Raw genomic sequence first — 16,378 nt, forward strand, 5'->3', positions numbered from 1 at the left:
GACCCTCTCCGACCCTCTCCGACCCTCTCCGACCCTCTTCTCTCCCCTTCCCAAACCTTCCCTTCCCAAACTATCCCAAACCTTACCTTCCCTTTTTTTTCTTTTCTGTTTTCTTTGCTTTTGGGGAAAGGAAATTCAAGATATTTCACTACATCTCTGCTGCTTTTTCAAGGCAACTAATTTTTAAAATGAAGAAGAATAAGTGGTAGAAACTGTAACTGCATTTTTCAGTGCGCTCCTTGCTACTACTGCTTCTTTACTTTTGCTCTTAAAGTAGGAATTTAATAGTGTTATAGGATGGATTCTATAATACATCATGATAGTCTAGTTGCCTGAGTCACTGCTGCTTAGCCATTCTACCAAAGATATAAAAATCGGATTTCCCTTTGCTCATTACCTCTACTAAAATCCCCAGGTATTGTCTGAAAAACACATTTATAGGCACAAAGCATATGGTTCACAGGCTTCAGCAGCAGGTCTGAATGTCTTCTAAAATTCAGATAGCTCCCCAGTTGCATTTTAAATTCAATTCCTGATTATCCCCTAAAGTAAATGGACAGACAGATTTCACATCCCAGAAAAGTTCCTTTTTTAGTATATGATTGTTCTCATGAAGGTCTTTAAAAAGGCAAAAATGCTTGCTTCATTTTGTTTTGCCTTTCAGTGAATTTATGAAGCAAAGTATTGTTGTACTGAGTACTGACTGGCAGATATTTTGAGACAGTACATCAGTTTCTGAGCTACTTCAGAGGCTTCCATAGCCATGGCTGTATTTTATTAAATATTCATTGCAAAGAAACAAAAGTGGAAGTAACTAACTGTTACCGGGATCCCATTCTCCCGCTTATGAAGGAAAATATGAAATCTTAAAAGAATGCAAAGATCTCATCTTGTGAGAGACAAAACTCTCCAAGAATCATGTAATACTCCCTCTTCTGTGCCTTAGTGGTGCTCATGTTTGCAGCTGCAAGACTATATAAAGAAAATTATTTTAAGTGCAAATTCTAGCAATGGGATGTAAATATGGTGATTTTGTGATGCAGAAAGTGTCCTGAGTAATCAGGATGGTGCAGTCATCACTGGTGTGGGCTATAAAATAAAAGATTTTAGCTCCTTTTCTGCTTGTGACATAAATCATCTATATTTTGCTGCTAATAGCATACCTGTTCCATGAGAGTTATCTCACACTTCAGCTTGAGGACTCAGCTAAGGAATACTCATTATTGCTTTGTTCTGTTTAACAAGTGATGAGTAAAAGTCTTGGCAATTACTGATTTTTAATTATTAAAACTCCAGGGAAGAGGAGGCTATAAAGAGATAAATTGAAAATAACTGGTAAAAGCCATTTGCTTTCTTTACTTTATAAATTGCTTTGTTAGGTTTTTTTGGGGGGGGGTTGTTATTTTTTCCCCTTAAAATTGTCCTCAATGTGCTCTTAAAATAGAGGATATATATGTTTAATTTTAGTTTGGCTTTACTCTTGCAACCCAAAGCCAGTACCTCATACAACACAGTTTTGCAAGCTGCCATTTTACCTTAACGTAAAAGTATGTCATCATGTTTCATCAGATATGGTGCCTTCAGAGTTGTCTTTTCTGCTGAAGTCACAATTTAACTTCCTTTTAAATCACAGTTGATTTCCAGTTCTCTAAAAATTCCCATTTTTGTGCTGCTGAAAAACTACTTGTATTCTGTTATTTACTTCCCTCTCTTTAAATCTGTACTAGTAAACCTAAAAATTTATGTGCAAGTTCATAATTTTGCAGTGTTCCTCGAGAAGTAGTACCATAATTCAAGAATACTGTCTCATATTGTATGCTTCTACATTATATGCTGCTCTGTTGTAATAGGCACTGAGAGGAGAATAGCACAAAAGGCAGCAAGCTGTGGTGGCGGAAGCTGGTTTTAATCTCTTTTGTATCTGAGCTGCAAATTCTGAATTTCACCTTGCCACTGTGTGGCTGCAAATAGCTGAAAATGACTGGAGCACTGGATGGTCTAGCCATACGAAAGAAATTCCCCAGATTTCATTCAGAAATTATGAAGTGGGTCATCTACGTTACTTTTCTTTACCTTCTACTGCTGATGGCTCCATGTCATCTGTCTTGCTCTTTCCTAAACCGCTACCCAACACCCATATCTGTAACATTCAACTATTCTGTGAGATTCATTCATCTTTGTTCACCTCGTCATCTGTTACCTGTATGCTACAACAGCAGACATTCATAATGAATTTAGCTTGTGTTTTACAGTTCTTTCCAGTTAAAACCAATAGCAAAATTACCAGCAGCAACATGCCTTGCTTTAATGTAAGACACTCTTTTCTCTAAATGCCTGTATGAAGTATAATTACTTTGTACATTTCATGTTGTGAATATGATTGCTGGTTATTGCCTTGTGCTATGGGCACTTTTTTTGTCATTTTCTGTCTTGCTTTAGTAACACTTAACTAACGGGCAGTGAGATAGGACAGAATGAATGTCATTTAAGAGGTGATAGTTCTCTACCCCTTACTGCTTCAACAGATCGGTCAATTGGTTTGCCAGAACGCAAGTTCCCAGCAGTTGGAATTAAGGAAATCTTTTGAAGGGATGTCTGCTGCTCTGCTGTAACAGCTTCTGTGATTTGAGATGCCACAGAGGGAATATCAACAAAAAAACATCCTCGGTGAACTGAGGAACAAAAAAGGCAAAAGACAGGACAGAATATTTACAGGTTTAATAACAAATTTCCAGAGAGAAGGCACGTAGGTGGTAATATCAGTGTGTCTTACTATTAACACTGGTTTTCTTATTATGTTTATTTGCTTATTGCAGGGGGGAGGTGGGTGTGGGAGGAAATAAGTGCTTTGGCTTAAGCACTTGTCTAAAAGAGTGAAGAAAAAGGGACTCCTCCCACCTCCAGACACAAGCAGATCAAGCACTTTTAACACACTTTTACCAGATTTACCTCACAGGTCTGATGGAAAAATGACATAGTTTGTTCACACTGAATCACGGTGAATTCCTTTTCAGGGATAAGAAAGCAAAAGAACACCACTTGCATCCCTCAGTGAATTACAGCCATTGTTTTGATTTCCTGGTGGGTAATTGAAGGCTTTTACAGCTAGAAGAAATTATTTATAGAGTCATGAAAAATGGATTAACTTTCCTGAGTGCTTCATTGATGTTTTAGGCATCTACTTTATTCCAATTAAACTTATATAATCTAAAAATCAATGAACTTCTTTATTTTAGAGAATAAATTATAGAGGAAAATAATTTGTTTAGCCTCTGTGAACTGTCTTATTGCCGCATATTTTATGTATGTAATCTCTGCAAGGAACAAAAGAACTCAGAGTGCTATTACACTCAGTATAGACAGAAACCTTTCCTTTATTCCAACCATTTAATAAACTTGCAATGGCTACTACCAAATGACTCAGAAGAAGGGATAGAAATGTGCAGATCAGACATATCTGTTCCCAAAATTAGGTTTATAGAGTTTCCTATTACTTACAGAATTTTTCAAACTCAAAATATACCTCAAATACCTGTCATAAAATCCATTTCTGTATTTTTTGTGCACAGAGGATATGTTTGTCATCTAAATACTCTAGAATTTGGTTTCCAATTCAGATCAATGCATGAAAATTTAACTCTAGAGAAGATGTAGCTAACTAAAGATAAGTGGCATGTTTAATGTCCATAACTAAACAAACTTTAAAAAATATAATACAATCTTTATTCGTGGGAAAAAAATAATTCTTAGTCTGGACACTGAACAGAGATGGAGATGGGAAGCTCTTAAGTACCGCTGGCTGTAAGTGGGCACTATTACCATGTCAGCAATTAGCATCAAGTCTGTAACCAAATCCCTTTGCCTATGTCATTGATGAAGATGTGGGCGCACATCGCGGCCCCGGGCGCTCAGGCCCAGCCCCGGGCGCGGAAAGGAGAGAGAGAGGGGGAGCTTCGCTGGCGCGGACTGTGCCCTCGTGGGAGATGAGAGGGGGAGCCCCGGAGCACACAGAGGAGAAGGACAACTCTAAACCTGGGCAGATGGAGCTCAATTAGCCCTGTAAGGCCATCCATCTAAGAGAAGGTCACTCTAATTAAACCTGAGGACCTCGCTGCCACCGTCCAAGCTCACTCAGCCCTGGCAGATGAACTTTAGGATTAAAGGGTGGGTTCAGTTCTGTGCACACTACGTCTCACCTAAAAAATCCATTGCGCAGGCTCAAAGGCCTTACTCACATTTGCAAAGCCAGTGGCCTTTTTAGCCACCAGTGTGCTTGTAACAAATGTGGGTAAAGCCCTTCCCAAATCTTCGTTTGCGAAACCTAGCCATGATGAAGATGTTGAACAGCACTGGTCTCAACAGAGACCCCTGAGGGACACCACTCACCATTGATGTCCATCAGGACTCTAAGCCGTTGAGGTAGTTGGTCATTACCCTCTGGATGTGACCATCCAACCAATTCCTTATCCATCTCACAGTCCACCCATCAAATCCTTTTGTCTCCAATTTAGAGAGAAGGATGTTGGGGGGGACTGTATCAAAGGCTTTACAGATGTCCAGATAGGTTTAATCCATAGCCCTTCCCTTGTCCACTTATGTAGTCGCTCCATTGTAGAAGTTTACCCTTGCAGAAAATGCCCTTGGTGAAGTCATGCTGCTTCTTGGAGTATCTGTTCCGTGATCTTCTCAACCACAGAGGTGAGTCTGACAGGTTGGTAGTTTGCAGGGTTGCATCTTTACATTTTTAATTTAGGAACATTTTTAATGACTTCATGCCATTTACCAGATTATCTTTGTTATTTCAGTGGGAAAGTATCCAAGCATTCTTAAATTGGTAGTTGCAGTTTTTCAGTAATTCAGTCTGTCCTTTGAAGTGAAAGTGAAGCAGGTAAAGTGAAAGGTGAAGCCCTATTTTAAAGAAAGTCAAGCAACCTTACATTTTAGAAAAATGCCTGTAGTCTCAAATCTTATTAATTAAGAACAACCTATAATTTCAAATGGAGTTTAAAAAAAATAAAATAAAAATTATCTTTTCTCCTTTAGAACTTGTGGAGACGTATGTCTTTCTGTCTTCAAGTGCTTGAGGAAACTTTTTAATATAGCCAAAGAGCTAATTATCAGCTAATGCAATATTTCACTTTTACATGGCATCTACTATTAGTATTTAGTTGCGACTTGAAATAACATGGTCGTCTAAAGAATATTTCTAAGGACAATTTCATAGAAAGATATTTCATAGAGAGTTTAAATCTGAATAACAAATGGTTTAATAAATGCTTTCAGTATATGGGTAAAAAATAGAATAGCTTTGGAAAGGTAGAAGTTCTAAAAACTGTGTTTCATCCCTGCATATATTAATGTAAGATCTATTATCCTTTCTGAAATTTGTTCATTGGTGGAAGAAAAAAATGGAAAATCTTTAGTCAGTTTAAATAACTCATTATATTAAACTGGGAACTGTGTTTACCTCCCACAAATCACCCTTCCCCTCCCCTTCCCAGCAAAATACACATAAACAAGACTAATTCCCCATGTTCAACATAAATACAAAGTTCTTTGAAGGAAAGATATTTTAGCAGAGTCCAAGACTTTTTCTTATCCTTGGAGGACATTTCCTACGGTTTGAACAGCATTCTGTCCTTAGATACCTCGAGGGAGGTAATAGGGTAACTCTGAGTTGTGTAACAGAGGTAGAAGAATATGATCAAAAACAGATGATGAATTTTGCTGCTTTTATGCAGCAAGAAGCTCTAGCACAGCTCAAACAGGACTGAGTCTGCAGTGCAACCATTTGCTGAGGCACAGCTGATGCCAAAAGGAGAGGCCCAATTACACCTCATAACCATTTCCAACAGCCAGGCATTCCAGCCTCTTTGAACAGCCCAGAAGTGGAGTATATCTGTCTCCACAGTAAAAACCAAACAGGCATAAAATATGTTTTGAATTTTGGTTTGCTTTTTTGTGTGTTTGTTTTTGATAAGGGTTAGTTTTGTTTCCATTTATCTCCCTATTTCCCTGGTTCTTCAAGTGTGCAAAGAAACTGCCTGGGAGCACCAAAGGAAGGGTTCGGCTGTATCACCTGAATGTCTTAGACTTTATGTTTTGTATGTGTTTAGTTCTCACATCATACTCACATAATAAAATTGTCTTTTAAATACAGTATTTGTAGAATAGATATCCATTTGGAGTGGCATAAATCCTTCGTCCTCATTTTTTCCTATGCCAAGCAATGTAAACTATACTTCCTGCCAATTTTTTTCTCATTTTTTTTATGTCAAAGCTGTATTTTACTTACATAAAAATGTGGTGAAAAACATATTCCCTCCATCCTGTCAGACCAAATTTGTTCTCTGACTTCAGACCTTATGTGCTGAGTTTCATTTTATGGCAATTTTTTTATAGGGTAGTTATAAATCTTTGTGAATGGAGTGTTTATAATGAAAATACTACCAGGCCAGGAAATACTGGCCACACTAAAGATCAGCAGAATTATAATGGCCACAAGATTGAACAGTACTGATGAATCAGCCTCCAGTAGTATCTCATTTTCAAAGGCAGTATACTATCTCCACCCTCTACACTTTTTATCAATGTAAGTAATTTTTTCCTTCATTTCACTTTAGATACTCTAATACAAAATTAGAAATTCACTGTTTCACTCTATCTCTGTAGTATCAGTAAAATTGCATGAGGCCATTCCATAGTGTTTTTTGGAATAATGTATCCAAGGGGAAATGTCAACATGATTTGAAATGCAATAAATATTTAACAGTGAGATATTCCATATCATCAAAATGATATGCAGTGTATAAATTTGCATTTTTGCATTGCATTTTTCAGTAAGATGCTTTCTGCTACATCAGTAACAGATTTAGGTGTTGATTTTTTAACAATATGTCTGATAAAATCTGTCTTTTGATTGGGCATTAGTTTGGCTGTAAGAAAAACACAACATAAACATTTTGAGGAAGGGAAAAGTGAACACTGAGCTAACAATTGGTAAACCAAGATGATAAAACTAGATACATAGCTACCAGTTTTAAATTAATCTGGTAGATGCAGTTTGCAAGGATGTAAAAGAAAATTATGCTTAAAATCCATTTCTGCACAGAAATCAACAATCAGTTGATTCTCAGGATGACTTCATGCTCTGCACAGGAGTCAAAAGCAGACAGCAAAGTGTGGAGCTCTACTTAAACACAGAAGAAAATCATTGTTTAGGGCAAAGTAACTGAATTCACACATTTTTATCTATCTTTGACATTTGTTTCTTTTTCACTAGCTTTATACTCTTCCTACTTTTCTGGTATTCCAGAAGTAGGGAAATTTTTCTGGGTATTTCCTTTTGTTAGTTTGTTATGTCCCCCATGACACAAAGTAAACACTAAAATAATTTTCTTGTTTAAGTTTTCCATAGCTGTTTTCTTTTCCCACCTCTTTAGCCTTTCCCATACACACTTAGAATCAGAGCATTCTTTTCTTCTTATTTCTTGCATTTTGCCATCACCTTAGCATTCTGATCTGATTCAAATGTTCCTTGAAGTGAAGGAAATTTTCACTTGCAGGAATTTCTCCTTTATCTTTTTTTTCCCCTTAATATTACCAACATGGAATGTCTCAGTTTCGTTTAAAAAGCTCATTGAGCTTTGAGCTTGAATGGGAAAGTGAAACTACATTCATTGTGTATAAAAATGCTTAGTCTCTATTTGCTTTCATGGTAAATGAAATAAATTTACTTGGCACAGGCATGAAGTTCAGAAACGGTGTTAATGTTCTCATAATAAACCTCAATTTTACAACTTATGTTGTAAGAAGAAGGTTTATATTAGGTTTTACATTAGTTTCTGGTTGACTGAGTCTGTGGTTTAAAGGATAAATTAGCCCAGGGATGCTAGCCACCTTGTACAAAGTACTCAACCTTTTCGGGTAGCTTTGTTAGGGCACTCATTCAAGATTCTGTTTGCTGTTAATTAACTTGCTGATATTTTGACACGTTTCAGAATTAAACTGCCCACATTTCCTCTCAAGAGCTTTTCTTCAAGGTCGTGATGCCTGTATCTTTCAGTATAAACAAAATCCCTGACCACAGTCTCTTCTCTATATACACAAATTTTGTGTCACCTGTACAGTGGTTCTTAGAAAACAGCAAATCTCCTTTGTGTGAGTCCAGAAGAGCAGATCTGTGTTTTCTTTAACTGATTTTAAACAAAGCAGGGGATTTTTTTTCTCTCACCACCAAAATGTCTGAAAAGAAAATATTGTATTGTGTTACAGAAAAGTTTGGGTTGCAAGGTGGATCTGCTGAATGCAGGACTAGCATAGATCAGGGTTCCCTGATAAATACTTTAAAATCAATAAACTAAAAATTGAAAGTATCACTGCTGAAAATTTGATTTCTGCAAAACCAGTGAAACCAAACGGAGAAACCCTTCTTTCTGAGAGTCTTCATCTGGAAAATTATGTTTGTTTTGAAGCAAAGTTGGACCTTAGCCTAATTTTGTGTCAAGTGCGAACATGATTGCACCTCCTCCAACTGTGTTGGCATAGTTAAGGAGCTGGACTCAGAACAGAGAGAGAGAGGAGGCTGGTTTAGTACTGCAACATTAGCACAAGTGTAAAAAGCTGCAAAGATGAAATCAATTAATCTCTGTAAGGACCTCTGCAATCTGTATAAGGAAGACAACATAAAGCTAAGAACAAACTTAATGTGTTTATCTGCACATTGGCTCAGAGTGCAAAACTACAAAAATTGCTACTCCTGTCAGACACTGTCTTTTACTTAATCTCCCTGTAGTTCAGGCATGTAGGTTTACAATTATGTATAACAAATAGAAGACCACAAGTTGAAGAGATATAGCATGCAAAATAGATCATTTTTCCTAAATATATGTCATATTTTGGCTGCAGGAATGTGGGTAAAAAGGGAAAGGATTATTGGGTAATATGAGACATGCAAATGACTTACTTTTCCATCGCCTAGATGGAGATGTTAGGTAGTAGATGTTTATATATCTCCTCCCTTTATAAACACACAGAACCAGAGAAATCTGGTACTAGGACTTAAAAGATACATTATTAGAAGAAAAAATCCAAATAGAAAACAATTAAAAGCAGAGAGCAAGATAAACCAACTCATGCTTGAGAAAGATGTGGGTGATGTTCTGATATTTCTACCGCAGGAGCTACATCAGCTTGTGATAGCCTAAGTAGGTAATGCACAGGTTAAGTGCAGTAGAAGAGCAAGTATTTAAAAACACTGTCTGGAAAAACACAACAGCAATTAAGCTGACCTGGCCTTCAGTCAATACGTTAGATTTAGTTAAGTGTTTCAAAACATTGCTTTTAAATGGTTGCTATTTTGGGTATGGGTGCAGATAAAATAATGCTCATTTTTCCTGTCCATACTATTTGCAAGCAATTCACATTGTTTGTAGGTATGAAACAATTTTTCTGTATTTCAAAATATTGACATGTAGATATGCTCTTCATAAAACTCCAGCATTCTTGTGCCAAAATTGGAACACTGAAAATTTTTTTCTTAATACTCAAAAATTTGACATATTGCAAATTTACTGATTTTAAACTGTCAATCCTGCAATCTTTTCTGCATGCACTTGTAAAGCTTTTTCTTTTCTAGAGGAGGGTTTGATAACAATGCCAAAAACTTTTAAGTTAAATAATAATCTTCCAATTCTGGAAAGTGGTAGAGTTCTGTAACAAGAATATTCTACTTGAATACTTTTTAATTTTAATACCGTATAGGAAAAAAGTTACTATTTTATTTCAAATTCTAAAGAAAATGAAAATATTTTTCAATTAAAAATGAAAAGAAAATTTTAAAATGGGAGGGGAGAGAGTTTTACATTCATTCTCTTAATATATTTTCTATGTATTTTATCATCAATTTAAATTATTTTTATTCTAAAGTATTTCTAATGAATAAACTAAACCATTTTCTAAAAATCTGTCTCAAAAATTAATTTTACTGCTGTACAGAAAGATATTTACTTGATGAAATGAAATCCAAAATTATTTTAGAATATGTAAAAGTTAAGCTCAGCTGTGCTCCCTGGAGTTTTAATTCTAACTGTAGTTAAATTCAAGAGAAAATTTGTTTTTCTTCATTTAGATCTGAAACAGGCTCACAGTTTCACTTTCAATAAGTGTATGGAAATCAATATGCTGTAATGTAGTTTATGCTATTTTTCAGTTTCCATCTGCTCCCTTCCATTGCATCCTTTTGCGAGTGACAGCGTAATAATTGCTGTACCAATTAATGCCCTTCCAATCCAAGTGCATCATTACTGCAAAATAAATGTTTTGCTTTGTAGCAGTTTGTCCTGCTATGAAACTTTGCTTTAGTTATTCCAATCATCTAACAGCAGAAAAGGAAAAGCTGCTTTGTCATCAGTAGCTCAATAGAAGACACTGTATATTCAATATGGAGAGTTGGCAGAATTTTAACCAGTATCAATTCATAAATAGGATAGCAGCAATCATTTATTTTCTGCTTTAAATGAAAGTATCCTTTTTGATGCAATAATAGCCACTTAAATGTTTGAGATTGAAGTAAGGGGGATAAAAAAGGGAGGATAAAAAAAAAGGAGGATAAAAGCTTCCATCTGAAATAAGTAGTCATAATAATTTAGTTTTTTCCAGTAAGAGTTTCATTTTCCCTTGTGGGCTTTCAGTGCACAGCTACAGTGCATTTCCCACTTTGTCCTGTGTCTTAACAAAAATGCTGCAAAGAATATCAGAGGTTGAAGCACTTTGAGACATATTTCCCCATACAAGTGATATCCTCATTACAATTGGTGGACCTCCTTTGGTATAAATAGGATCTTTCAGTGCTGTTGGGAAAGTCCATAGAGAACATAAATCTAGATTAAAGGCTGGTACTAGTTTTGTGAACTTTTCTGGCTCAAGGGCTACATTTATATTGTCTGGTGAGAATTGTGTGAGGAAACAACATAGAACTAAGTCCTTCTTACTAATGTTTCATTCCTCAAACATCTGTTAGCTAATTGGTTTTTTTCCACCTCCTTGCACTATCCTTTGTGCAAAGATAAAATCTCATCATCTTTGTTTCTCTGTTTTCCAGACTGTTCTGTTTATTGTGAACAACAGAATTTTCCAATTAATATTTCTAAAAAGAAAAGATTGCTTTCCAATGAAATTAGTGATTCACTTTATTTGATCTTAGCTTGCACTTATTGATTCATAGAAATTTCTTTTGAGCAACCATGTTTTTCTATATCATTTATAGAAACATCTATAGCAATCACAGAACTCTTGTCCTCATGAAGTCTCAGAGCACTCCCAAGTACAAAACACAGTACCAATAAAGATATCCAATTGGCTTTAATTTAATGACTTCAGTTTTGCGCTCATAATCTTGAAAATGAAAATGTCAAATTTTATTTTCAAAAATAAATTTATTATTATGTAGAAAAATAAAACTGCATTAGAATCACACCCTTTTGTTTGTTCAGAGGTTAAGAAATCCCAGATGAAAGCTTGCTGTGCAGCTGCAAAAGTCTGTTTCTTTATTTTACCTAATGAGTATCTCATATGAGGTAATTAAAGGCCTGCAACAGAAGCTGAAACACAGGAGTCTCTGGTTCTATTAATTTTTAATCATTTTACTGCAGAAATATAAACTTATATTAGATCTTGTATTAGAAAAGCTTAGTCAGAGGATTTCAAAAGTGGTCCTTCCTCTAACATGTAAGTAGTCCAGTGGCAGTTGCATTAACCTGTATTCGGTTGGATATTACTCACAGGTCATCAATCGCCAAACAAACTGGCACTAAAACCAGCCTGAGAAACCCCTGCCAATTTCTTACCCTTGGCTGCTTGTTCCTGGTCCTCGGCTTTGCCAATACAGTGATTTGTAGGGCTCTTGCAAAAGAGATGAACAAAGTGCTTCAGTCTACAAAACAGTCTTTCCGTTGCAATGGCACAACTGAGGGGCAGTGAACAGCAGTGTCAGTACAGAGGAGAAAGGGAACATTTTCAGCTGATTTTTTACAGAAAATGCAATGTCGAACCATACCCACAGGCAGAGGGGAATTTTAACACAGGACTTCTACATCTGAGATGAGTGCTCTAACCAAAGAATATCAGATGAGAATCCCTTGAATTCTTGTATTAGAAAAGAAAAGTGTGACCTTTATTTCATTTAGAAAAGAAAAAGGTTCGGCACCTGCCTTCTGGTTAAGAATTTGAATTCTGAATTCAAAATGGAGAGAAACATCTTCCAATAAGCAGCAGTAAAGGAGCTTTTAAAGCTTATCCCTGGATCTCTTCTCCTCTTTTTTTTTTCTTTTCATTTAGCTGGGTACTGCAAGTTTTGTCTCAGAAGTTGTGATCGATCTGCTTATATGTACATCAGTCACTGCTGTTACTAGGAAACCATTGGGTTTTTCCTCTAAAGAATTGTTATAAATAAGCACCATGCCATGAAATAAGATCCTTGTATACTACCTCTGCTTCCAACATAATTAAGATCAGGAAAAATCTAATTTTAGTGTAATTTACTGGGTTACATTAAATTTTCTTGATGGATCATTCATACCTAATTGCTTTGGACTACAGCTCCATTGCATTCTTTAATCCTGAGAGTAAATTTGAATAAAGGATGAAGTAGGCTGAATAATGCTTATGTTTCCAAGGTCCTGTCCTAGAACAGAAAAAAAATACATTTTCTCTGTAAACCACATGAAAAAAACCTCTCCCAGTACTATTGGTGTCCTCAGGTCATGAAGTGTGTGTTAATCAAATTCATCTTATGCTGACTTCAGAAGAATTTTAGAGAAGAGTTGGTTTTGTATTCTTGAAAACAGCTGTGGTACAAAAGAGCTGCAAAATCCACAAACAGCATTCTTCTTCTCTCTTAACCTTTTAGGGCCCAAATATGACTGAAGCCAAAAGTTTAGAAAGCTATGAAACTTTAATTCTTTACTGCAAAAACTTCCCCTGTATCTTTAATTTCAAAATCTTTACTGCTGACATAAAGCCTAACTTTGGAGACACTGCAGTACCTAAGACTCCATAAGGCTGATCAGCTGTATGAGTATTAAAGTAACATTTAGTAGGAATGCAAATTAAAGAATCTGTTATAATTTAAAATTTTCAGTATGTGACATACTGAATTTTAATAAAAAGCTGAAAAAACTCCTAAATTTTGGGAATTTACTACTTAGAGTCTTAACCCAACTTGGAACCATTGGACATTATTTTGCCATGATTATTTTTTTATTCATTTGTTGAAATGTATTAGCATTGTTAATTGCTTTTTTAAAAATGTAAGTTGAAAGTAAATATATTGCATAGATCCATTTTTTCCTAAACTCACAAATTCTCTATTACCCATAGCTTTCTCATTTCATTTGAACCAATGTTGTCTATTCTTTATGTTATTATTTTCGTAAATTGACGTCATACTGTTTGACTCGACATCAACCATGTGTCTTAGACCTCTTGGCTCTATTAAGCGTGCCTTAAATTTTTTGGATCTGTGTGTCTCTCTGCTCTTTCACTACATATCCTAGCAGTCAGGAGAGAAGAAGTCACTTACCTTCTTTAACCGCTTTGGTTACAGAATGGCTAAAATCAGCCCTTTTGTGAGATTTAGCAGCTACAAATTTTCTTTCAAAGAACAGTACAGGATGTGCTAACATTTGAGGCATATATACAGGAAATGAACGAGCTGAATTTAATTTCCTTTTTAACCCTAATAGGGTCAAATTCATCTACATTCTAAGAGACTCCCTTAGTTCCTTAGCTAGAAATTAGTTTAGGGGCTCTCTTCATCACTGTATTAAAGTTGCACTGTTCTACAAAAGTGAATTCAAAATTAATTATATGAGATACAGCACATGACAAAAATAGGCCTGGGTTAGGGAACTCCCTTAACTGGTAAGTTTCTTTACTTCTGATTGTTGTCACAGGGACTGTTTTACATTTTTTGGATAAAATACACTAAAAGAATGGAGTTAAATATACCTTGACATATTTTATTTACCTTTATTAGTAAGAAAGAGACAAATTTTACATAGGAAATCACATGGCTAGTTTAGCCATTCCTTATGGTCCTTAAAATACAATGATTCTAGCTTCTAGGTAAAAAGAAAACAAGGTTTTACACCCTTAGAAGGAAAAATACCAGATACGGAACACAAAATTAAAACCAATCTTGCAACTTTCTATGTTTAGGTTTGCATTAAATTAGAAACAAAAAACCCTGACAATAACAGTGATGCAAATCCCAAATAAAAGTAAAAAATGAATGAAGGTTTTACTTAATATCGTGGTTAAAAGTTGGTCAAAGCAATAAAACCTTTAAAACTAATCTCAAACATTATCAGTGCTTTCGCCTTGTTACACTTTAATTCAGTTTGATGCAAAAACTTTTTGAAGCAGAAAACATTTAAATTTCTCATCTAAAGTTTTGATAGCCAATGTCAATTTAACCCAGTGAATGAATAGTAAAAATTCATTTAAAAATTCATCCTGTTTGGTTGTGATATGAAAGGAATTTTTATGACAATTGACATGTCGGTGGGAGTTCAGTTTCTAGTTTTATTGTCTCCAGTGTCACTAAGATGTACCTTTTTTTCTATTTTTCATTTAGTTGGGGTTTTTTGCTCTCTTGGTCCGATCATTGCTCTGATAGACTCATGTTCAGGGGAAATCATGATTTTTTTTCATGAGGAAATCAGTAACATGTCATAATCAAACTTTTCCAAATGCAAGTTATGACAAAGTTTTCCCAAATCCAGTGAACATCATTCTTGGTTCCAGCACTACTGGGCCAGTCTAGAAAGCTGCTAACTGTTTTGAAAGATTTCAACATGAGCTAAATTCTTTACTGTTTGTGTCTATACCATTGCAGCTATTTTTTAATATCTCTGCAGTTTAAGTTAAAATATGATTTTGCATTCCTACAGATAATACATGAATTAAAGACATTTTTAAAAGCATTACACAAAACCATTTTAAATCCAGGCTTCCATATATATTTCAAAAATAAAAAGACAATATGTGTTGCATGAAGATATACACTTTGGAAGTTTACTTTTTGTTACTATTTAAATCTCAATTTCAAAAGGGTATTCCGAGATAGGAAAATTATCAAGTTACAGAATTGGGTCATAAGAGTCACCTGAGTTTCATCACTGGCTTTTCACACATGGTTTCCCATCTTGTTAATGGAAGTCATGGTTATATGAGATTTACAAGCCCATCTGAAAAAACATCTTGCACGTCCTCTTCCCAACCAGTATTCTGCCATGTGCACCATATTCCAACTCCAGTGCATTTTGAAATGACAATGATGCTGTGTTGACTTGATAAATTTGCATCCTGTTTGAAGGACAGTAAGTACAAGAAGCGGCATTTGTGGGACTAATCCCTTTGAAACTTCTGGCATTACTTCTACCACTTGAGCAGTGCTTCAGATAACAAAGAGGAGCATTTGTCAGCTCTAACATGACTGAGACTTACAGAGTAGAAAATATACAGATGTTACACTCTGAAATTTTAAAAAACTTCTGACCCTAAATTATGCCTGAGTTGGGTTTGGGATCTTCTGCCTTTGCCAGGAATCTGTCAACCACTTGTGCCCTCAGCTACAGGAAGTACCCTCTTCTGCAGCCCCAGGAGGGCCCAATGTAGTGTGGCTGCTCTCCAGGCGCCCTGGCACAGTGGGGCTGTATGAACTCAGTCCATCTGAGTCCATGTCCATGGTGAGAGGCTTCAAGCCAGTCACATCTTTTGTGTTCATGTCTTCCCTCCCTCCAGGTCACAGCCTCAGCTCAGCGAAGGTGTCCCGGGCGCAGACATTTCCCAGCTACCCCTCAGAGCAGGATGAGGAGCACCAGCAGTCCCTCTCGTTGGCCAGCAGCTATGCCTTCAGCTACGGCTCGGGGCTGGTGCAATGACAGCCGGGGGCGTCCGGCTGAGACAGACAGTTGAGCCTGGAGTCTGCCTCCAGGGCCAGGGAGCCACTGGCCCCCTCCACACCCACCATTTGCCGTGAAAACTGATGCCTACCAGCTCCAGCCGGGTCACCGCCAATGCAGAAACCTGGAGAGGCGGCTTCCCCAAAGCAGAGGCTAAGTCTTTATTTATTTATTTTGCCATTCCTTTAGTTAATATGTTCAGAAAGGAGGGGTTTGGGGGGCTGGGGGGAGGGAGGAAGGGGGACATGTTCGTGTTGTGAAAAAGTGGTGGAAACAAATGAAACTGTGTTGGTTGATGTGAAGGTTTCTGCATGACCGGAGAAGGTTCCTTCTGGGGCTCCATCATGATGGCGCATTTGACACTGGGACCTTCCTTCCCGCCTCCACCAGCAGGCCAACCTGTCTTCACCCAT

The 16,378-nt window shown here is 36.5% G+C and overlaps 1 protein-coding gene across 1 annotated transcript in view; it reads left to right on the forward strand.

The window, feature by feature from the left end:
• Nucleotides 1-16,166, forward strand: part of DOK6 (docking protein 6) — a 246,076-nt gene extending 229,910 nt beyond the window's left edge. Inside the window, exon 8 of the mRNA XM_027677997.1 lies at nt 15,805-16,166. Coding sequence (XP_027533798.1) covers nt 15,805-15,944 — 140 coding nt within the window. The 3' untranslated portion in view covers nt 15,945-16,166. The remainder of the gene's footprint in view (nt 1-15,804) is intronic.
• The last annotated feature ends 212 nt before the right edge of the window (nt 16,167-16,378 follow it).

This window comes from Neopelma chrysocephalum, unplaced genomic scaffold (assembly GCF_003984885.1).
Source record: "Neopelma chrysocephalum unplaced genomic scaffold, ASM398488v2 Primary Assembly neopelma1_22b, whole genome shotgun sequence".
NCBI lineage: Eukaryota > Metazoa > Chordata > Aves > Passeriformes > Pipridae > Neopelma > Neopelma chrysocephalum.